This window comes from Micromys minutus (assembly GCF_963924665.1).
Source record: "Micromys minutus genome assembly, chromosome: 9".
Taxonomy (NCBI): domain Eukaryota; kingdom Metazoa; phylum Chordata; class Mammalia; order Rodentia; family Muridae; genus Micromys; species Micromys minutus.
This window is the reverse complement of record NC_137978.1, coordinates 31005699-31031706: the sequence shown is the minus strand read 5'-3', so window position 1 is coordinate 31031706 and position 26008 is coordinate 31005699. Positions and strand designations below refer to the sequence as shown.

General features: G+C 35.7%; 1 protein-coding gene across 1 annotated transcript in view; it reads right to left on the bottom strand.

Annotated features, from left to right (window-relative positions):
* Positions 1–874: 874 nt before the first annotated feature.
* Positions 875–26008, bottom strand: part of LOC308424279 (selection and upkeep of intraepithelial T-cells protein 2-like) — a gene marked incomplete at both ends in the record, with an annotated part of 78312 nt that continues 53178 nt past the window's right edge. The window contains 2 exons of the mRNA XM_080921223.1: positions 875–927; positions 19296–19418. Coding sequence (XP_080777349.1) covers positions 875–927; positions 19296–19418 — 176 coding nt within the window. The remainder of the gene's footprint in view (positions 928–19295; positions 19419–26008) is intronic.

The following is a 26008-nucleotide window of genomic DNA, read 5'->3' as shown; positions in this document are numbered from 1 at the left end:
TTTCTTGTTTAAAATCACAACAAGATATTTTATATTATTTGTGACTTTTATGAAGGGTATCATTTCCTTAATTTATTTCTCAGCCCATTTATCTTTTGAGTAATAAAAGAAAACTGATTTGTTTGAATTAATTTTATATCCAGTCATTTTGCTGAAGTTGTTTATCAGCTGTAATAAATTTCTTGGAGAATTTAAGGACATATATATACTATCAGATCACAGACAAATGGTGATATCTTGAGTTTTTTCTTTCCAGTTTATATCCTATTGAACTCTTATTTTTTGTCTAATTGCTCTGGCTGGAAATTCAAGTAGTATATTTAATAAATAGGGAAAAATGGCCAACCTTGTCTTGTCTCTAATTTTAGTGGGATTGGTTCAAATTTATCTCCATGTAGTATTTGTTTGTTTGTTTGTTTGTTGTTTTTGTTTTTGCTTTTGCTTTTTGCAATTGCTTTTTGCATATTACTTTTATTATGTTTAGGTATGTGCCTTGTGATCTTACTGAGACTTTTTACATTAAGGGGTTTTGTTTTTCCTGAAATGCTTTTCAGTATCTATGAGATAATCCTGTGGGTTTTTTTTTTTTCTTTATGAGTTTGTTTATATAGTTGCTTATCTTGATGGATTTTCATATATCTAACTATCCCTGCATCCCTGGCATAAATCACACTTAATCATGGTGAATGTTTGTTTTGATGGATTTTTAAACTCATTTGCTAGAGTTTTATTGATTGTTTTTGCATCAATATTCATGAGTGAAATTGGTCTAAGTGGGTGGATTACATCTTATGTGTTTATTAATTGACTATGAATTTATTGTGTGGATGTTTTATAGATAGATAGTTTAATATATAAATGTGATTGTTAAATTTCAAGTTTCTAGAGCTTTGAGTTTACGGGTTACAGGAGACGTGAGCAAATTTCCTGTCAGGAAGAGACAACATAAAGAGGGCAGCTTAAGTATCCCGGGAGCTAGCATGGTATAGTACACTTTGGAGTGGCTTCTAGTCCGCAGAGTTAGAACGTGCAGAATGTGATAGCCGCATATCCCAGCAATCAGGAATGGATCTATTAGCCATATCTACAGAAAAAAAGATACAATATAGAATGTTCAGTATATAAATATAATCTAAGGCCACATACCCAGTTACAAAAATGAAGATTATAAGTAGCATGAGTACTTTAGTTTTATTTTAAGAACACATTTATATAGGTATTTGTACTTTCTTCTAATTTCTTTAACATCAGTTAACAGAATATCAACAGTAATTGCATTTAAGTTGGGATCATAAATTGATGTTTCCCAAGGGATATTGACCTATTCTAAATTTACAACACAATTGTGTGATTGTAGGATTAATAGTTATAGAATGTTATACTGCAGATTTTATGTCATTCTGAAAGTTCTCTTGATGTATAGAGATATTACATATATTTTGTGACTAGAGAATCCTGATGAATAAAATGACTGTGACTTGACTTAGAATTTATTCACTCACTCAGAGACTGCCCTAGATCAGTCTTCTCATTTTTCAAATACTTTATATAAAATGATACATTTTATTATTTTGAGTAATCATTCTTATATATTTTATAATTTTAATATTTTTGCATTTTTGGGAGTGGAGCAAATAGTTTATTTTGCCTTACAAATTTTAAGTCACACTCTGAAGTATCTATTCTTGGTTGTCAACCTGACCACCCCAGGAATTAATTAAAACCCAAACAGTAGAATACAGGCTTTTTCTCCTTCTTCTCCTTCCTCTTACCTTCTCCTCTTCCTTCTTTTAAATTTCTTATTATATATAATATAATGGAATTTTAAACAGTAATTATATGATACATTTTCCTACTTTTAATTTTATCTGTTATTCTTTTATACCCTATATTCCAACCACATCCTGCCTGGAGTGTCTATGATCTTAGGTAAGGCTTTTACCATTTTTTTAAAATATTTTTATTAATTCTTTGTGAATTTTGTACATGTTGTGATATATTCATCTTTCCCTAAACTATTCTCAGACTTTATCCTGACTTTTACAACTTTGTGTCTTTTTGCTTTTTCTTCAAGACCAATTTGTGCTTACTATTTTCAGTTGTGTGTCCTTTCACTGCAACATGAGCAAATTATTGGCACCATCCTCTTCAATAGAAGTGACCTCCCTTCAAAAAGCAGTTAACAATTGCAAATATCTCTTCTGCTCTGAGTGTGTCTTCATGCTCAGCCCTCCTCTGCATGCCAGTATTTGAATTGGCTGGGGCTTGGATAGGTTGTATGCATATGTCACAATGACTGTAAGTTTTTATGCTCAGTTGCTGTGTTGTATCCAGAATACATAGGTTCTTTCTAGTAATTCATTGTTTTTGGCCTTTAATAATTATTCCACCCCTCTTCCTAAATACTATGTGATATTTTAAAGTTGGTATTATGGTGTAAATTTTCTCTTTTTGGCTAAGAATTCTCTGACCCTCAGTTGTGTTATTAACAGGAAGTCCATGTCATCACATGTTCAGTAAAAGTCCCATACATTTTTTTTTCAAAATTCTTCTGTAATAAAATATATCCTGATCACAATATTCTCTTCTTCCACTATACTCAATTTTGTTATCTCCTCTATCCTCACCTCCAGATGTTCTCCTCTCTTGTTCCCCTGAGGAAGAAGAGGCCTTCCAGTGATATTCACAAAATACATTAACCATGACAAGGTATAGTAAGATTAGACACAAATCATCATATTGACTGCCAAAGAGGGAACCAATGGGAAAAAAATGGTTCAAAGGACAGACAAAAGAAACACAGAACTCCCTTTGGCTGACATCCATGTATATACACACTCTGACTGTTAGGATTTCCATAAGTATATCAGGGTAAACAACAATAACATATATTCAGAGGATCTAGTTCAGATCGCAGCAAGCTCCATGGTTTTCCTCTATGAGCCCTGATTTGTTGAATCTGTGGCCTGTGTTCTCCTGGTTTCCTTGACTTCTTTGGCTCCTGCAATCCCTCTTCCTACATTTTAAATTATTCTCTAGTTTAATTTAAGGTTTAATACCTTATTGCTGCTGATTCTTTCATCAACTCTAAGCAGTCCACTGAATTTTGTGTCAATTCATGGCTGTAACAGACTATCTATTATTAAAAATCTTTTCGTTAACATTTGTGTTGCCAGTCATGTAGTACTCTGAGCTATGCAGTCTTTGGTTTCTGGACCTATTAGATTATCAGGCCTATGCTTACTTTTGTGGTATAGATGTTTATTTTAGCTAAACTGGCCCAACTCAACATTGGCTGTTCACACATTGCAAATTATGTAACATCATCACCCTTGCATGTATTTCAGGCACAACAGATTTTTACATGAAATGTTTTGGGGTGAGATTGGTATTCTAGTCACATATACTTTTGACAATATTTTTGATTTATTGCTGAGTTCTGGAAGAGTATCATATAGTCAGTCCTTGCAGAAGAATATTTCTAGAATTTTACCTAGGGCAAACATTAAAGTAAAATAGCTATTTTTATTGTATGATTATAGAAGAATACCATTAAGAATCATTTCAATCATTTCATATCTATCTATCCCCCCAAAACTACTCTCTTTTTGAAGCCCTGTTTGGTTCTATTAAAAAGAACACTGGGATATCTAGACTCAAATTATTGGCCATACAAACTGTATCAGGAAATTTCTTCCTCTTCTGATATGTATCTCTCTAGTTAGAGAAGTTATTGGTTGGCCACTTACGACAAATTCTCTGCCATCATCTCTCAAACACACTTTTCAGACCTGACATATTTAATATGTGTAAGAGTCCATGACCAGCTTGGTGTTCCCCTCAAAAACAAAATCTTTAAAATAATCTTGATTTACTGTAAGTTGAATCTATGGAGATATAACATGTATATTCAGATGCCCAAGTATGGGATTACATTCATTCATATAAGTAATCACTAATTTATTACTACAATATCATTTTTATATTAACATTTCAATGATGTAACCTTGGTAATTTGATACATATTCATATTTTTATATTTTTCTTATTTTCATTTGAGGAAATATTTATCTAATGATTTCATAAATTTAGGTATTTTGGTATATTTTTAAATGTATTATATTCATTCTTATGAGAAACAATTTAGGATGGATTCAATTATGAGTACAAAACAACTTTCTTCTTAGAATTTCATACTCTGTTACTTATTCCTTTTTATTTTTTCATTAATTGGTTATTCATTTATTTACAGTCCAAGAGTTTTTCTATTTTTGTTCTCCCTCTGCAAATTCCCCCATCCTACCCCATCTCCTTTGTGTGTAAGATGGTACTCCCCAATCCACACACCCACTCCTTCCTCACCCAGTAGCATCCCCCAGGCTGGATCAACAAGTCACTATAGGACCAAGTACCTCCCTTCCCGTTGTTGCCAGATAAGGCAATCCTCTGTTACATGTGTAGCTGCAGACATAGACCTATCCATGTATACTCTTTGGTTGCTGATTTAATCCCTGGAATCTCTGAGAGGTACAGTCTGTGGATATAGCTGTTCTTCTTATGATGCATCAGCTATTCAATACTTACTAAAGATATTTTAGTAAGAAATACAAGTTGTGATCTTTATACAATAAGTTTAGGGAGAATATCATATACCTGAAGACCCCGACTCCCATTGTAACAGAAACAATGTGTAGATGATACTATCAGTGCCATTCTAACTTAGTACCTATTACCTTAAATTATCTTGTTAAAAAGCTATAGAAAAGAGTGAACTTGCTCCACATAAATAATGAAAACAGTTTTTTAATGTGCAATAAATAATAAATCTTGGTAATTTTTAATTCATCTAAATATAATATCATACATATATATTTGAAGAAGCAACCTTGGCATTTTTAGAAAGTTCTAAAAGTGCCAACAGAAAAATTGATTCATTTATTGAATCATGGTTTAAGAAAAACTGATCAACACAGTGAGTATTCTGTATGCTATCAACTGGAGAATAAAAGAAGCCTTCTATTTTAAATTGTCTTCAAATTTGTTTATGCACCACACATATAGAGGTCCAAAAAAGCATCTGATCCCTTGGAACAGGCATGATAGACAGGTGTAAAACACCACTTGAATTCTGAGAATCCAGCCCAGTGTACAGAAAGAAATGTACTCTTAAGCACTGAGCCATTTTTCTAGTACAAGCCCTCCTTATTCTCATCCTCCTCCTCTCTCCCTTCCCCACCTCCTCATACACATGTTACTATTAGTGTAACAACCCTTATTTACTTACTTGTTATGCATGATAACAATTTTATACCCTTTTTAATATTGAAAATTAAAATCACGGTTCCTAGACACATTGTTATATCTAACATACAGCTTCTGTACATAAAAAATAGGGGATCTGAAAAGAAACAAAGAAAATTTATAAATTAAATAATTAATGAGACTATGTACAAAAAAGAGATGTTAAATTATATCATTTCATATTTCATCACCTGTACGAATTTTTCAGAGTGGGAGAATGCCTATACTCAGCATTCAAGAGATTTAGTCTACAGTAGAGACCAGTCTCTGATAGATAATAAAATTCTGTATCAAAACAGAAAGAAGAGTATAAAGAAGAAAAACAAAGAAACAGAGAAAGAAAACCAAAGAGAATGAATACCAAAGCAATGCAAAATGTAGATACATTGTTTTGCTATTTAAACTGGACTATTCAACCATTTCTTAAAACTACATAAAATAGGTATTTATGAAGTTTATCTTTATCCAATATTGTCAAATTTAATTTGATGACACAATTGGAATAAAATTTGAGAAGAACATTAGAATAAATTGAACAAAATTATATAATTGATTTTGGGGCCATCTTGTAGTAATCAGAATTAACCTACAAAATATCTATAGGTACACTCTGGAAATTTGATATGTGTTGTATTATGTGAAAAAAGAAAATTTTAGGTGAAATGAAAGCTGTAAACCCTAAAATAAAAGAAGACTTTTTGGATTATTTGGGTGAAATTAATCTAATAATAAAAACTTCTAAAATTAATTCAGTCAGAATAAAGAAGATACACAGTGATCTACAAATTAAACACATCTGGCTCTTCATTGTTTGCTATTTCATAGGAAGCATGTGATATAATTCAACTCAGTAGCAATCTGACAGCTAGCAAGACAATAAGGATCCATAACCACAGTTGCAAGTACTAAAATTATCCAACACAATAAACCAACTTGGGAAAGAATAAAAAAATCTGTACTTAATAATATACTTGTATAATCTATATAATTAGAAAGTATACAAGGTAATACATTGGTTCTTCCTAGATCCTTTGGAAAATAGTGTCTTTAATCTAGTGAAACCCATTTTAGGCCTTTGATCCCCAGAACTATAAGAACACACATTTTCTGACCTAAGACATTAAATTTAAGGTAATTTATTGTGCTTAAGAACAGGGCTAGGACCATCTGCCACCTGGACCAGCAGTTCCCAAAGGTTAAGGACTAGTGAGAAGGGGATCTGAGCAGCCAGGGAGCAGAGAGATCTCTGCCGAGTGCACATAGACAGCACACCCGTGCCCTGCATGATCGAGGGTCCAGGAACCCAGCATTAGGACCTCTGGTCCCACACAGCAGATTTGGGTCACAGAACAGGGCTTGGCCCATCTTCCACATGGACCAAAATTTTCCAAAGGTTAAGGCCTGGTGAGAAGGAGATCTGAGCAGCCAGGGGGCAGAGAGATCTTTGCCGAGTGTGCATGGAAAACATGCACCATCCCTGCCTGACCCAGGGACCAGGAACCCAGCATTGGAATCTCTGTTCCCACTCGACGGCTTTGGGGTGCAGAACAGGGCTTGGACCATCCATCACCAGGAACAGCAGAGATCCAGGGGCAGGCCAGGTACAAGGGAAAGGCGAAAACAAATCATTGCCGATGAAATGGCAAGAGGAAAGCAAAAGAACATACCATATAGGGAAACCAAGACAACCTGGCAACACTAGAACCCAGTTCTCACATCACAGTAAACACGAGAATGCCAAAGGCCCCAGAAAAAGAAGATTCAGACCAGAAATCCTACCTCAACATGATAATAGAGATCCTTAAAAAAGAACAGGAGGAAAGGCATACAGAATTAGAAGGTTTTAAAGAAGAAAAAAGAAAAACACTCAAAGAACTAAAAGAACTAGAAGAAAACAGAACCAAAGAGATGAAGGAAAGGAAGAAGGAATTTAAAACAGAAATGAACACAATAAAGAAAACACTAAAAGAGACAACCCTACAGGTAGAAATCCTAAATAAGAAATCAGGAGTCACAGATGCAAGCATTTCCAATAGACTACAAGATTTGGAAGAGAGAATCTCGGGGGCAGAAGACAACATTGAAAACATAGACAAAACAGTCAGAGAAGATGCAAAAACCAAAAAGCTCCTAACCCAAAATGTCCAGTAGATCCAGCACACAATGAGAAGACCAAACCTAAGGATAATAGGAATAGAAGAGGGAGAAGAGTATCAACTAAGAGGCACAGTAAATATCTTCAACAAAATCATAGAAGTGAACTTCCCTACCCTTAAGAATGAGATGACCCTGAGCATAAAATAAGCCCACAAAACTTCAAATAGTTTGTACCAGAAAAGAAATTCCTCCCAACACATAATAATCAAAACACCAAGTGCCCAAAGTAAAGAAAGTATACTAAAAGCGGCAAGAGAAAAAGGTCAAGTAACATATAGAGGCAGATAATTCAGATTCACACCTGATTTCTCAACAGAGAGTATGAAAGCTAGAAGAGCCTGGACAGACATCATGCAGACACAAAGGGAGCATAAGTGCCAGCCCAAGCTATTATACCCAGCAAATCTATCAGTCACAATAGATGGACAGATGAAGATATTCCAAGACAAATCTAAATTTACACAATATTTGATCACAAGGCCAGCACTACAACAAATTTTATATAGAAAACACAATACAATGAGGGGAACTACATCCTTGTAAAAACAAGAAAACTTCCAAGCAAGAAAACCAAGAGAAGAAAGAAACACAGGAACAATTCAACCTACAAAAGTAATAATAGCAGGAAACAGCAACCACTATTCCTTGATATATATTAACATAAATGGACACAACTCCCCAATAAAAAGATATAAGCTATCAGACTGGATAAATAAAACCCAGAATTTTGCTGTATACAGGAAACTCATCTCAGAGACAAAGAAAGACACTATTTCAGAGTAAAAATTGGGCAAAAAAATTCCAAGCAAACGGCTCCAAAAAGCAAGCTGGAGTGGCTATTCTAATATGGAATAAAGTAAATTTCCAACAAGGCTGCTCACTCTCCCCCTACCTATTCAACATTGTACTGGAAGTCCTGGCCAGAGCAATTAGCAAAAGGAAATCAAAGGGATACAAATTGGAAAGGAAGAAGTAAAAACAGCACTATTTGTAGATGACATGATAGTGTAGTTAAGCAACCCCAAAAATTCCACCAGAGAACTCCTACAGCTTATAAACAAGTTCAGCAAAGTGGCTGAATACATAATTAACTCAAACAAATTAGTAGCCTACCTATATTCAAAGGACAATCGTGTGGAGAAAGAAATTAGTGAAAATATACCCTTCACAATAGTCACAAAAAATATGAAATACCTTGGTGTGACTCTAACTAAGCAAGTGAAGGATCTTTATGACACGAACTTCAAACCTCTAAAGAAGGAAATCGAGGAAGATCTCAGAAAATAGATCTCTCATGCACATGGATTGGAAGGATCAACATTTTAAAAATGGCCATGCTACCAAATGCAATCTACAGATTCAATGCAATCCCCATGAAAATTCCAACCCAATTCTTCAATGAGTTGGAAAGAGCAGTGTACAATTTCAGTTGGAATAACAAAAGACCTAGAATAGCAAAATCCATCCTCAACAACAAGAAAACATCTGCGGGAATCACTATCCCTGACCTCAAGCTATTTTACAAGGCAATTGTGCTAGAAACTGCATGGTACTGGTATAGAAATAGGCACGTGCATCAATGGAATAGCATAGAATATCCAGAAATGAGCCCTCACATATATGGTCACCTGATTTTTCACAAAGGAGCAGTAAACATTCAATGGAAAAAGGACAGCCTATTCAATAAATGGTGCTGGTCCAACTAGCACTCAGCATGCAGAAGAATGAAAATAGACCCTTACTTATCTCCTTGTACAAGGCTCAAGTGCAAGTGGATCAAAGATCTCCACATTAAACCAGGTACACTGAAACTATTAGATGAGAAAGTAGGGAAAACCTTAGAACATATAGGCACAGGAGAAAATTACCTGAACAAAACAAAACAAGACAAAATGGATTGTGCTCTAAGGTCAAAGATTGACAAAGGGGACTTAATAATATTGCAAAGTTTTTGTAATGCTAAGGACACCATCAAGAAAACAAAACAGCATCCAACAGAGTTGAAAAAGATCGTTACCAACCGCACATCTGATAGAGGCCTAATATCCAAGGTATACAAAAAACTCAAAAATCTAGACACCAGAGAATCAAACAACCCTATTAAAAAATGGGGTACAGAGCTAAACATAAAGTTCTTAATTGAGGAATATTGAATGGCTAAGAGAAATGTAAGGAAGCGCTCGACATCCTTTGTCATCAGGGAAATGTGAATCAAAACAACCCTGAGATTCCACCTCACACCAGTCAGATTGGCCCAGATCCGAATCTCACATGACAGCAGATGCTGGCAAGGATGTGAAGAAAGAGGACCAGTTCTCCTCTGTTGGTTGGGTTGTAAACTGGTACAACCACCCTGAAATCAGTCTGGCGATTTCTCAGAAAATTGGACATAGTACTACCTAAAGATCCACTTATTCCACTTCTGGGCATATACCCCAAAGTCATTCCAATATACAACAAAGATGCATGCACCACAATATTTATAGCATCTCTATTTATAATAGCCAGAAGCTGGAAAGAACCCAGATGTCCTTCAGCAGATTAACGGACACAAAAATTGTGGTATATTTACACAATGGAGTACTACTAAGCTATTGGAATCAATGACTTAACAATATTCTTAAGAAAATGGTTGCATCTAGATAATATCATTATGAGTGAGATAACCCAGTCACAAAAGAACAGACATAATATGCAGTTTTTGATAACCTGATCTGTTATATGTATATTGACATATAAATGAATAAAGTAATGAAAGTAAATGTGACTTAATTCAGTGCTATTTCTGAAGCTGTTTCTTCTTGTGGCAGGTTCATAAGTATCTTGTTCCAATCACAGCTGAAAATACTAACAGATCTAATTGTTGCTTCCCATAGTATTATGTTAGAATATGATCTTTTAAGAATTACATGAAACCACAGATCCTATGGCAATGATGAAAGTTTCTCATGAATAAAACTCCCAGAGTCATTATTCTAGAAAAACAGAACTAAAACTATGCTAGTACTATTAACACGATTTACCTTTGTTTAGTAATTGCAGAAACGCGGTTGTTCCATATGATATTGTAAAGAACATGGCATGTGAGAATCTCAACATTAAATATTTACAATTTTTATTACCATCACTATATCCTAGAACAGAGAGAAAGAATTAACAAAAGGAGCTTAGGCATTATGAAGAATAGCTCAAGGACTAAGATACTTATCAACTGAGAAGATGGGAATCATTATCCTCTCCTACATATCTCATAAACAGAACTATAGTATCAGGCTGGTTTTGTGACTAGGACATCTTTGTTAGAGTTCTGAGACTACCATACCTAAAAGAATTTCCTTTTCTGACCCTAACAACTTTTGGTAGCACCAAATCAATAGAGTGGTGAACTGGAGATAGTTCGGCTTATAGGGGTTTTAATTAGAACAATCTTTCACAAGAGTAGTTGTGAGAAGAACATTAGCTGAAATAAGCAAACTGAGTTGGATTCACAAATTCTGAAAAAATGAATTACTCCTTCAGCAGGAAATACACTCTTAGAAACTGTTTTTTCCTCTTTTTTTTAATTGAATAACTTTATTTTAAAAAACAAAGATAAATGTACAGATTTTAAGCATTTTTGCATAAAAGTATACGAATACATTTTTGTCAGTACTTGGGTTTTTTTAAGGTTTGGTAGTGTGCATTAAGATCTTACTAGTTACAATGAGCATAAAGTACATGTAAAACAAGATGTAACCTGGAATTAGTCAAAGATTTCTTGTTGTGTAAAGATAAGCATAATTGTTTTTCATTTTTTTTTTCTTGAACTTCATATAGTCTGTGAGTTGTTTCTGGGGTGTTCTCAGCTTCCTGGGGTTAGTATTCAATTATCATGACTGTATATTAAGTCTGTTCTTTTGTGACTGGGTTATCTCACTCATGATGATATTCTCTAGATGTAGCCATTTTCCTAAGAATTTCATAAAGTCATTGTTTCTGGTAGCTGAGTAGTACTCCATTTCTAAGCTGAAGAGACAATATAGAGTGTCTCTCCATAGATTACAAAATATGCAAATAAATTTTTGTTAATATTTATATCACCTTCCAAAAAAAAAGATGTATAAGGTCTTTAAAGTAACTAGGAATATATTCTAGAAAAGATAGAAGACATTTGACTTCTAGCATCTGGAAGTAAGGAAATCAGAACTTAGTATTTTGATTTTGCCAGAATCACCATTACACATATTATATAGAAATTATCTGATATTAAAAGAGAAAAAATTTTCCACAACCACCAAGGAATAGATTATTTCAATGACTTAGCACTGTGCACAATATTAACAATATACACAAAGAAATTATAAGCCAAGTTCCAAAGGTAATAAAAAAAAAAAAACAACATGAGTGAGCAAGCTGTGAGCCGGTGTGCGGTCCCCTGCTTCCCCCTCCCCGCCCCAGCTTGCTCTATGGAACCAATAACCCTGCATTGGGCTATTCCCAGCTGAAAAACAAGGAGTGAGGAACCGCACTCGCACTCACACCACTCGCCACCAGGAACAGCAGTGAGCCAACACCAGACAACATGGAGTGAGGAACCACACTCAGACCACCCACCACCAGGAAGAGCAATGAGCCAGTGGAACAGCAGTGAGCCATCAGTGAGCCAACACGGATTCAGGGACACAGGACTGAAACAGCAGTGAACCAGCAGTAAGCCAGCGGTGGGCCAGCTGTGATCCAGCAGTGATCCAGGGACACAAGACTGACAACAAGATGGCAAGAGAAAAGGGAAAGAACATACCCCAGAAAAACCAAGACAACCAGGCAACACCAGTACCCACCTCTCCCATCAAAGCAAACAGCAGAATGCCAAACACACAAGAAAAAGAAAACACAGACTTAAAACCATACCTCAAGATGATTATAGAGATCCTTAAACAAGAACGGGAGAAAAAGTAAAAAGAATCAGAAGCTTTTAAAGAGGAACCAAGAAAAACACTCAAAGAGCTCAAAGAACTAGAAAAAAACAGAACCAAAGAGATGAAGGAATGGAAGAAGGAATTTAAAACGGAAATTGACACAATAAAGAAAACACTAAAAGAGATAACTCTACAGGTAGAAATCCTAAAAAAAATCAGAAGTCACAGATGCAAGCATTTCCAATAGACTACAAGAGATGGAAGAGAGAATCTCGGGGGCAGAAGACAACATTGTAAACATAGACAAAACAGTCAGAGAAGATGCAAAAACCAAAAAGCTCCTAACCCAAAATGTACAGGAGATCCAGGACACAATGAGCAGACCAAACCTAAAGATAATAGGAATAGAAGAGGGCAAAGAATACCAACTAAGTGGCAAAGTAATTATCTTCAACAAAATCATAGAAGAAAACTTCCCTACCCTTAAGAATGAGATGACCATGAACATAAAACAAGCCTACCAAACTCCAAATAGATTGGATCAGAAAAGAAATTCCTCCCAACACATAATAGTCAAAATGCCAAGTGCCCAAAGTAAAGAAAAAATACGAAAATCAGTAAGGGAAAAAGGCCATGTACCTTAAAAAGACAGAACAATCAGAATCACACCCGATTTCTCAACAGAGACTATGAAAGCTAGAAGAGACTGGTCAGACATCATGCAGACCCTAAGAGAGCACAGGTGCCAGCAAAAGCTGCTATACCCAGCAAAACTCTCAATCACCATAGATGGAGAGACTAATATATTCCAAGACAAAACTAAATTTACACAATATCTGAAAACAAACCCAACACTACCATGAATTATATGTGGAAAACTGATTACAATGAGGGGAACTACATCCCAATAAAAACAAGAAAACTTAAGGAATAAAACCAAAAGAAGAAAGACCTACAGGCACAATTCAACAAAACAAAAATAGCAGGAAACAGCAACCACTATTCCTGGATATCTGTTAACATAAATGGACTCAATTCCCCAATAAAACGAGATAGGCTATCAGACTGGATACATAAACAATACCCACCAATTTGTTGCATACAAGAAACTCATCTCTGAGACAAAGACCGACCCTATCTCAGAGTAAAAGGGTGGGGGAAAAAGTTACAACCAAATGACCACAAGAAGCAAGCTGGAGTTGCCATTTTAATAGTAATAAAGTAGATTTTCAACCCAAAGTTATCAAAAAAATATAATGAAGGACACTTTTTACTCATTACAGGGGAAATTTGTCAGGAGGAACTCTCAATCCTTAATATATATGCTCCAAATAAAAAAGCACCCACATTCATAAAAGAAACCCTAATAAAGCTCAAAAAATACATTGCACCCCACACAATAATGTGTGGAAACCTCAATACCCCACTTTCACCAATGGACAGATCAGGGAAACAAAAACTTAACAAGGGTACTGTAAAACTAGCAGAGGTTTTAAACCAACTGGAATTAATAGATATCTACAGAACATATCATACTAAAAAAAAAGAACACACCTTCTCAGCACCTCATGGCACCTTCTCGAAAATTGAACACATAATAGGTCACAAAACGAGCCTCAATAGATATAAGAAGATTGAAATACTCCCATCCATCCTCTCAGACCACCATGGTCTAAGACTGGTCTTTAACAACAACAAAGACAACAAAAAGCCATCATACACACGGAAACTGAACAACGCTCTGTTAAATGATAGCAGGGTCAAGGAAGAAATATAGAAAGAAATGGAGAATTTTCTAGAGTTCAATGAAAACAAAAACACAACATACCAAAACCTATGGGATGCAATGAATGGAGTACTGAGAGAAAAACTCATAGCTCTGAATGCTTCCAAAAACAAACTGGTGAGAGCATACATCAGCAACTTGACAGCACAGTTGAAAGCTCTAGAACAAAAGGAAGCAGATACACCCAAGAGGAGTAGACGGCAAGAAATAATCAAACTTAGGGCAGAAATAGACCAAATAGGAACAAAAAGAACCATTAAAAGAAACAACAAAACCAAGAGCTGTTTCTTTGAGAAAATTAACAAGATTGATAAACCCTTAGCCAGACTAACTAGAGGGCAAAAAGTGAGTATACAAATTAACAAAATCAGAAAGAAAGTGAAGAAACGACGAATGAAACTGAGGAAATTCAAGAAATCATCAGATCATACTACAAAAGCCTATACTCAACAAAGTTGGAACATCTGGAGGAAATAGATGAATTCCTAGACATATACAAGGTACTAAAGTTAAATCAGGACCAGGTAAACCAGCTAAATAATCCTGTAACAACTAAAGAAATAAAGGCAGTCAACAAAAGCCTCCCAACCAAAAAAAAACCCAGGTCCAGATGGGTTTAGTGCAGCGTTTTTTCTGACATTTATTGATGACATAATAATAATATTCTCCAAATGATTCCACATAATAGAATCAGATGGAAAACTACCAAACTCATTTTTTGAGGCTAAAATAACCCTCATTCCTAAACTACACAAAGACCCTACAGGGAAAGAGACCTCAGAGCAATCTCACTTATGAACATTGACGCAAAAATACTCAACAAAATACGCGCAAACCGAATTCAAGAACACATTAAACTGATCATTCAAAAAGATCAAGTAGGCTTCATCCCTGGGATGCAGGAATGGTTTAACATACAGAAATCCATCAATGTAATCCACCATATAAACAAACTCAAAGAAAAAACCACATGGTTATCTCACTAGATGCTAAGAAAGCATTTGACACAATTCAACACCCCTTCATGTTAAAAGACTTGGAAAGAACAGGAATCCAAGGTCCATACATAACATAATAAAAGCAATATACAGCAAACAAACAACCAACATCAAACTTAACAGTGGAAAACTTGAAGCAATCCCACTAAAATCAGGGACTCGACAAGGCTGCCCACTCTCTCCCTACCTATTCAACATAGTATTGGAAGTCCTGGCTGGAGCAATTAGACAGCAGAAGGAAATCAAAGGGATACAATTCGGAAAGGAAGAAGTAAAAACATCACTATTTGCAGATGACATAATAGTATACTTAAGCGAACCGACAAATTCCACCAGAGAACTCCTACAGCTGATAAACAAGTTCAGCAAAGTGGCTGGATATAAAATTAACTCACACAAATCAGTAGCCTTCCTATGTTCAAAGGACAAACATGTGGAGATAGAAATTAGGGAAAAGATACCCTTCACAATATTCACAAAAAATATGAAATACCCTGGTGTGACTCTATCTAAACAAGTGAAGGAACTGTATGACAAGAACTTCAAACCTCTAAAGAAGTAAATCGAGGAAGATCTCAGAAAATGGAAAGATCTCCCATGCTCATGGATTGGAAGAATCAACATTTTAAATACAGCCATCTTACCAAAAGTTATCTACAGATTCAATGCAGTCCCATCAAAATTCCAACCCAGTTCTTCACTGAGTTTGAAAGAGCAATGTGTAATTTTATCTAGAATAACAAAAGACCAAGAAGAGAGAAATCCATCCTCAACAACATGAAAACATCTGTGGGAATCACTATCCCTGACCTCAAGCTATATTACGAGGCAATTGTGCTGAAAACTGCATGGTACTGGTACAGAAATAGGCACTTGGATCAATGGAATAGAATAGAAGATCCAGAAGTGAGCCCTCACGTATATTTTCACCTGATTTTTGACAAAGGAGCAGTAAACATTCAATGGAAAAAAAACAGCCTATTCAACAAATGGTGCTGGTCCAACTGGCACTCAGCATGCAAAAGAATGAAAATAGACCCTTACTTATCTCCTTGTACAAAGCTCAAGTGCAAGTGGATCAAAGATCTCCACATTAAACCAGGTACACTGAAACTATTTGATGAGAAAGTTGGGAAAACCTTAGATATCATAGGCACTGGAGAAAATTTCCTAAACAGAACTCCAATAGCTCAAGCTCTAAGGTCAAAGATTGACAAATGGGACTTAATGAGATTATAAAGCTTCTGTAAGGCTTAAGACAGTATCATGAAAACAAAATGGCAGCCAACAGAGTGGGAAAAAATATTTACCAACTCCACATCAGATAGATGCCTAATATCTAAGATATACAAAAACTCAAAAAGCAAGATACCAGAGGATCAAACAACCCTATTAATAATGGGGTACAGACTTAAACAAAAAATTCTCAATTGAGGAATATTGAATGGCTGAGAAACTCTAAGAAAGTGCCCAACATCCTTAGCCATCAGTGAAATGCAAGTCAAAACAATCCTGAGATTCCACCTCACACCAGTCAGATTGGCCCAGATCCAAAACTCAGATGACAATAGATGCTGGCGAGGATGTGGAGGAAGAGGAACACTTCTCCACTGCTGGTGGGGCTGTAAACTGGTACAACCACTCTGGAAATCAGTTTGGCGGTTCCTCAGAAAAATGGACATAGTTCTACCTGAAGACCCAGCTATTCCATTTCTGGGCATTTACTCCAGAGATACTCCAACATACAACAAAGATACATGAACTACAATATTCATTGCAGCTCTATTTATAATAGCCAGATGCTGGAAAGAACCCAGATGTTCTTCAGTAGATGAATGGATACAAAAATTGTGGTACATTTACACAATGGAGTACTACTCAGCTATCAGAAACAATGGCCTAATGAAATTCTTAAGAAAATGAATACATCTAGAAAATATCATCCTGAGTGAGATAACCCAGTAACAAAAGAACAGTCATAACATGCAGTCACTGATAATGGGATACTAACCCAAAAAAAGCCCTGAACACCCCAGAAACAACCCAAAGACTGTGTGAAGATCAAGAAAAAATGAAAAAAAAAACAATATATTTCAATTAAAGTAGAACTGTATCACATACCCCTTTTTTTTCCTACTGCCCCTCTCAGTTTCTCTATCTCTTCAAATTAATAACCACTTTTCCTATATTATTGTTACATATATACATATGTGTATGTATAGGTACCCACAAATACTTAATTACAACCTTATAAAAATGTGTTTGTATACTTTTATGCAAAAAAAAAAACAACAACAACACAGGGTGACTCATACCTGTATATCAATCTCCTGAAAGAGTCCAAGGACAACAATACTGTTCTCCAGATTGCAAAATAATCAACAGGTATTTTATCTCACCTTTCCTTACTCTCTTCACATCAGTCACATTTTGCTTCCAATTATCAAATACTGTGGTTTCTTGTTTAGGAATCAGAGGATTGAATTTTACAGTCACTTGTACAAAGCTGAAGAACTGATGCTCTAATTGTTTTGCTGTTCTTGATCTTGAAAAGCTTTTTAGAAGTTTAAAAATTCTTGTCTCAAAGGACTGAGTAAAAACATGCGCACTTTAGTCTCATTTATTGTTGCAAACCCCTAGGTGAGAGAAACAAACTCCCACCTTCTTGTATTTATTAGCAAAAATTTCTTAGCCTCTTTCTTAGCCACATTCCTCTATTTCAAAGCAAAAATTTCTTAGCCTCTTCTGAGGGATAACTCCCTCACATTGGGCATCATTTTTGGTGGTGTAACTATTTTCACTATACTAACAGAGGGTTGATCCATGTGAGATACAAAAGCAATTTAGTTCAACATGACTCCCTTATTAGTGTTAGTTCAAACATCAAGAGTCTTACATGTGGTAACTTACATGAGGCATATGTAAGGAAAACAAAATTTTGAAAAATGTTTTCTGGAGATAATAAATCTCATGTACACAACAAATCCTAAGACATAATAGCATCAAAACTCATGTAAAGTACAAGTGACATTTTCCATAAACATAGTTTCTGTATATTAACTAAGGAAGGAATTTCAAGGTAAAAATAGGTAATGGGTAGAGTCTGGGGAAAATAGAACTACTGACTGACTGAGATAAACAGGCTCAAGGCAACATTCTGAGGGAGCTGGAGTTTCCTGACCATACAGATAGCACTGAGACTACCAGGCTATTAATCAACTCAGTTCACAAAATTTTAGACAAAAAATGAGTAAAATATATGTTACTTTGGAAAGACAACACTGTGTGTTTAATATTTTTGTTTTCACTGGTGCTCAGTTTTGAGCACCCTTACATTCATTCATCCTACAAAAAGGTATGCATATAGTACTCATGTATGTAGTTATCAAAAATATAATTTAAAAAAAGAGTAGCAAGTGCTCTGAACTGATGGAACATTATTCCATAACATGTTTGTACATTTCTAATGGAACATTTTAGGACTGTATGTTACTGATAAGTCACAAAATATGTTATGAAACTTTTTTTCATAGCATACCCATTCAATATTCTTATCCACATGCATATGGAAAATATATTTGCCCAGCAAAAAATATATATTCCATAGGACTTCTATGCTTAGACATAAGTTAAAGGAAGGAAATTTCAAAGATGCTGTCTTCATAAACACAAATTTATCAATGTTGCTGGTCTGGCCCTTAGAGGCATTTACACAGTTATAAAAGAGAACATTATTAAAATTAAATTAATGTATGTAAAATTTGAAATTTTAGTCCAAACTCTCAAAATCAAAACTTAAAAAGTCACTCAGTTTTTGAGAAGAGTTTAGTATACAAATGCTTTTTGGGATTTATTGATAAAAAAAACTATTCTTCCCATCTGTACACCATGGAAGAGTTGTCATAAGTTTAGAGTAAGAGCTATGACAGTCATTTACCTGAGAGTCCCCCCAATCTTATAAGTGAAAAACGCCAGTCATCCCCAAAAGAAGTCTCCAATTTATCATATATCAGCCTTTATACAATGCAGAGTTCTTCATATAGATTTTGTTTTAGTTACTAAGACAAAATTACTAGTGAGGTAACCTTTCAGACATCTGAGCCTTAGTCCTATAAAGCAGATCTTCTGAGTAAACACAATCCCCATCCTACTTACCATACAATCTGAAGTAAATCAACAACATGAGCTTGTTGCTATACACAATCAGTGCAAGAAGGACCATTGTAATATCTTCCAACCACAAAGTGTCCAATTCAAAATGTTGATCTGAATCTGGAACTGGAGAGAAAGTAATGAATTGGGAAGGTTTCAGCAAAAAGAAAAGGCTAGCTTACACAAGAAAAGTAGATTCAATTTTCAGGTTCCTGTTGTTCCTTCTTTCTACATCTAGAAGATCAATAGAGAAGTAACTGTGCCTACTTGAATTTGGAGATGAACATTTTTATGTCAACCATGAAAGAGATTATAAAGAAACTGGGACTCATTTTTCTCATGCAGCATGTTTCTTGTTTTTACTACTCTGTCTGAAGATCACAGGGAATAAAATATTTTTTTATTTAGTGCTAAGAGTCTTCAGAAGTTTTGGCTCATGTAAAGTATAGTGAAACAGAGCATTATTAGATAGTCACTATCTCTAAAATATATGAGGTCTTAAAATCCTCAAACATCTTATTTCCTGAGGAGCATTCTGATTTTGCTCCCTAATTTTATATAATAGCTGCTACACATCTTTCCTCATCCCTATCTGAACGATTTTCTTTTACCAAGGCTGTCTATTCAATGTACTCAGTCAGCTAAGTGTCCTTTAAGCCTAAATTTAACTTTGTTTCTACCTAATTAATGTAATTTTTCCACTGAGAAATGTCTCAGTTCCTATACAAAATATGTGTTTTGCAATAGTCATAACTCACAGGTTGAGAACCACTATAGTATATATCATCACTTTCTTTCATTGTCCTGGGCCTTTTGTAAATATTTTTCACAAGACTTTAAGAATAAAAGGGATGACAACACATATCAAATATGTTCCTCTTGTTTTCTTTTGTAATTTTTATTCTGATTACACCCTCAAATATAAAAAGAAATAACGATTACAGTAGTCTATGAATACCATTCCCATAAAATACTAATGTTGAAAACAAAGTAATTTCTACAAAATTATCTTTTGATTTAAAACAAGCTCCAAACAAACTCTTTAAATTTAGGCATATTTTAATATATGTTTTTAAGTTAATATTATCAAAATTATTGCTTAACTATTGAATTTCACTTTGAAATTTATACATAGGACTAGTTTTACTTCTGTGTAATATGTATTTGATTTTGATTTGATTCTTTAAAAATTATTTTTTTAATTGAAAATAAAATTTACAATATATTCTTATTATAGTTTCCTCAGCCAAAATTATTCTTTATTCCTCCTTGCTGTCCCACCTACGCACTGCGAGCCTTTTTTTTTTTCTTTACAAAATTTATATAGAATATATTGAACATACTCCTACCACTTTCTCATTCAAACAAAGTCTAAGCTCTCCAACACATTTCCTTCCAAACTTCAAATCTTCTTTTTATTTGTTGATAAATCGATGAGTTTAAGGATCTTTATGCAAATGCAAGGTGTAATGTCATAAGCTGAGGTACAGTCCTTTACCAATTGGGACAATTTCAAAGGAAGGAAACTTGTACTCTCCCCAGGGAGCATATACTCTGAATAAATTTTCAGATAGACTTGAATTTTCAGGATTTCTTGGTTTTTTAATGATAAAATATTTCATTGACTTGATAGTTTAAGATACAGAAGATTGTGAACTGATCCAGCAGTTAAAAGCATTAACATCTCCCTCTGGGAAGGCCTGGGTTTAATTCCAAAAATCTACACTGTGGCTAAAGATAATTTGGTGAATCTACCACCATGTTCTGACTTCCACAAGTACTATAAATGAAGGCAAAATAGCCATGTATATAAATAAAATTTTAAAAGGTAAAACATAGTAGTTTAGGATAACTATTATTTCATTTGCCTTAAAATATAAAGCACTCAAAGCAATTTATTAGGTACTACCAACTGGGGCATAAACAATAAAACAACAACAAATGAATTACTATGAACTTGAACTCCAAAGAAATTATTTTCTTTTGGAGCAGAATAGTCATGTGCATCTACTATTAAGCCTATAAAATTCTAGGTTCAATCAAGACATTTCCTTGTGATTGTTTCTATTGACCATGTTGTTTAAGCTAAATATCTTACTGAACATTTGAGAGAAACCATTTACATGATGGCATCAGCCTCTTGTTTACATACCTCTTTGTCTTAAATTCAAAATGAGGATGACTCCTATATTTGCTGAACATGACATCATGATTAGAATTGCACTTTTTTTCCAAGAAGAAATTTTGTTGCCTGTGGAACATTAAAAAAAAAGTTATGATCACTTGATATCTGCAATAGAAACACTCTACACTGGGGAAAAACATTTGTCATAAGTAGGCATGATTAAGAGCTACATACAAAGTTATATGTTACAATCATTTGGGGGTTTTTGTATTTGTTTTTGTTTTTTAGTTTAAAAGATGCTGTCAGAAGCATGGTTCTGAAAAATCTAAACTGGCTAACATCACTCATTTCAATAAAATGAGAACGTGGTACTATAGGTAGTTTCCATTCTTCTGCTCACAGTGGTGGTTTGAATGAATATGACACCGGGAGGATCATAAATTTATATTAAGAGATGTAATCTTTGGTAGAGGCTGAGCAACTGGACGCAGAGCGGAGCCTAGCCCATCTGCCACCCGGAACGGCAGCTCATAAAGGCTGAACAACTGGTGAGTGGGGGACCTAGGCTGCTGGGGAGCAGAGGGATCTCTGCGGAGTGCACACAGTAAGTGCACCCCCTGCCTTGACCTGCCCTGTCCTGCCCGATCCAGTGACCTGGAACAGAACTTAGGAACTTCTGTTTCCATCCGGAGGCGACTTCAGGGCCCAGAGCAGAGCCTGGCCGATCTGCCACATGGAACGGCGGCTCATAGAGGCTGAGCAACTGGTGGGTGGGCTCCCTGGGCTGCCAGGGAGCAGAGAGATCTCTGTGGAGTGCACAGAAAAAGTGCACCCCCTACCTTGCTCTGCCCTGCCCTAATGGATCCAGCTACCAGGAACAAAAATTACAAACTTGTTTCCACCCGGTGGTGACTTCAGGATGCAGAGCAGAGCCTGGCCCATCTGCCACCAGGAAAGGCAGCGCATAAAGGCTGAGCAACTGGTGGGTGGGAGACCTGAGCTGCCAGGGAGCAGAGAGATCTCTGTGGAGTGCACACAGAGAGTGCACCCCCTGCCTTGCCCTGGCCCGCCCTATCTGATCCAGCGACCAGGAATAGAACTTTGGAACTTCTGTTCCCACCCGACAACTCTGAGGAATAGAACAGGGCTCGACCCATCTGCCATCTAAACAGTGGAGATTCAGGGACACAGACCAGATACAAGGGAAAGACAAGAACATATCACTGACAACAAAATGGCAAGAGGAAAGCAAAAGAGTATATCCCAAGGAAACCAAGACAACCTGGCAACACCAGAACCCAGCTCTCCCATAACAGCAAACATCGGAATTCCAAACACTCCAGAAAAGGAAGACACAGACCTGAAATCATACCTCAAGGTTCTGATAGAGATACTTAAACAAGAACAGGAGGAAAAGCAAAAAGATTCAGAAGCCTTTAAAGAGAAAACAAGAAAAACACTCAAAGAACTCAAAGAACTAGAGGAAAACAGAATCAAAGAGATGAAGGAATGGAAAAGGGAATTTAAAATGGAAATTGACACAATAAAGAAAACACAAAAACAGATAACCCTAGAGGTAGAACACCTAAAAAAGGAATCAGGAATCACAGAAGCAAGCATTTTCAATAGATTACAAGAGATGGAAGAGAGAATCTCGGGGACAGAAGACAACATTGTAAATATAGACAAAACACCCAGAGAAGATGCAAAAAACAAAAAGATCCTAACCCAAAATGTCCAGGAAATCCAGGACACAATGAGAAGACGGAACCAAAGGATAATATGAATAGAAGAGGGAGAAGAGTATCAACTAAGAGGCACAGTAAATATCTTCAACAAAATCGTAGAAGAAAACTTCCCTACCCTCAAGAATGAGATGACCACAAGCATAAAAGAAGCCTTCAGAACTCCAAATAGGTTGGACCAGAAAAGAAATACCTCCCGACACATAATAGTAAAAATATCAAGTGCCCAAAGCAAAGAAAGAATACTAAAAGCAGTAAGGGAAAAAGGTCAGGTAACATATAAAGGCAGGCCAATCAGACTCACACCCGATTTCTCAACAGAGACTATGAAAGCTAGAAGAACCTGGACAGACATCATGCACACCCTAAGAGAACACAAGTGCCAGCCCAAGCTGCTATACCCAGCAAAACTATCAATCACCATCAATGGAGAGCTGAAGATATTTCAAGACAAATCAAAATTTACACAATATCTGACCACAAACCCAGCACTAGAACGAATTATAGGCGGAAAACCCAATACAATGAGGGAAAATAATGCCTAGTAAAAACAAGAAAACTCCTAAACAAGAAACAAAAAGAAGAAAAAACAGAGACACAATTCAACCTACAAAAGCAATAATGGCAGGAAACAGAAACAACTATTCCTTGATATCTATTAACATAAATGGACTCAACTCCCCAATAAAGAGACATAGGCTATCAGACTGGATACATAAACAAAATCCAGCCTATTGCTGCATACAGGAAACTCATCTCAGAGACAAAGACAGACACTATCTCAGAGTTAAAGGGTGGGAAAAAAATCTTCCAAGAAAACAGCTCCAAGAAGCAAGCTGGAGTGGCTATTCTAATATCGAATAAAGTAAATTTCCAACCAAAACTTATAAAAAAGGTAAGGTAGGACACTTTTTACTCACTACAGGGAAAATCTGTCAGGAGAAACTCTCAATCCTTAACATATATGCTCCAAATAAAAAAACACCCACATTCATAAAAGAAATCCTACTAAAGCTCAAAAAATACATTTCACCCCACACAATAATAGTGGGAGACTTTAATACCCCACTCTCACCAATGGACATATCATGGAAACAGAAACTGAACAAGGACACTGCAAAACTAGCAGAGACTTTGAACCAACTACAATTGATAGATATATACAGAATATATTATCCTAAAGTAAAATAATACACCTTCTTCTCACCACCCCATGGCACCTTCTCGAAAATTGACCACATAATTGGACACAGAACGAGCCTCAATCGATATAAGAAGATTGAAATACTCTCATGCATCCTCTCAGATCACCATGGTCTACGGCTGGCCTTTAACAACAACAAAAAGAACAAAAAGCCCACATACACATGGAAACTAAATAACGCTCTGTTAAACAATAGCGGGGTCAAAGAAGAAATAAAAAAAGAAATTAAGGATTTTCTAGAATTCAACGAAAATGAAAACACAACATACCCAAACCTATGGGATGCAATGAAAGCAGTACTGAGAGGAAAACTTCTACTCTTAAGTGTTTCCAAAAAGACACAGGAGAGAGCATACATCAGCAACTTGACAGCAGAGCTAAAAGCCCTAGAACAATAGGAAGCAGATATACCCAAGAAGAGTAGACAGCAAGAAATAATCAAAATTAGGGCAGAAATAGACTAAATAGAATCAAAAAGAACCATTGAAAAAATCAACAAAACCAAAAGTCGGTTCTTTGAGAAAATCAACAAGATTGATAAACCCCTAGCAAGACTAACTAGAGGGCGAAAAAAAAGAGTATACAAATTAACAACATCAGAAAGGAAAGTGGGGACATAACAACTGAAACTGAGCAAATTCAAGAAATCATCAGATCCTACTACAAAAACTTATCCTCCACAAAATTGGAAAATCTGGAGGAAATGGATGAATTCCTAGACAGATACAAGATCCCAAAGTTAACCAGGACCAAGTAAACCATCTAAATAACCCTATAACACCTAAAGAAATAGAAGAAGTCATCAAAAGACTCCCAACCAAAAAAAACCCAGGTCCAGATGGGTTCAGTGCAGAATTCTATCATTTATTGGGGATATAACACCAATACTCTCCAAACTATTCCAAAAGTTAGAATCAGATGGAATACTACCTAACTCATTTTTTGAGGCTACAATAACCCTTGTACCTAAACCACACAAAGACCCTACAAAGAAAGAGAACTTCAGACCAATCTCTCTTATGAACATTGATGCAAAAATACTCAACAAAATCCTTGTAAAACTAATCCAAGAACACATTAAAACGATCATTCATCATGACCAAGTAGGCTTCATCCCTGGGATGCAGGGATGGTTTAACATAAGGAAATCCATGAATGTAATCCACCATATAAACAAATTCGAAGATCAAAATCACATGGTCATCTCACTAGATACTGAGAAAGCATTTGACAAAATCCAACACCCCTTCATGTTAAAAGTCCTGGAAAGAACAAGAATCCAAGTTCATACCTAAACATAATAAAAGCAATATACAGCAAACCAACAGCCAACATCAAACTTAATGGCGAGAAACTTGAAGCAATCCCACTATAATCAGGGACTCGACAAGGTTGCCCACTCTCCCCCTACCTATTCAACATAGTACTAGAAGTCCTGGCTGGAGCAATTAGACAGCAAAAGGAGATCAAGGTGATACAAATCGGAAAGGAAGAGATAAAAACATCACTCTTTGCCAATGACATGATAGTGTACTTGAGTGACCACAAAAATTCCACCAGAGAACTCCTACAGCTGAAAAAAAAAGTTCAGCAAAGTGGCTGGATACAAAATTAATTGAACAAATCAGTAGCCTTTCTATAC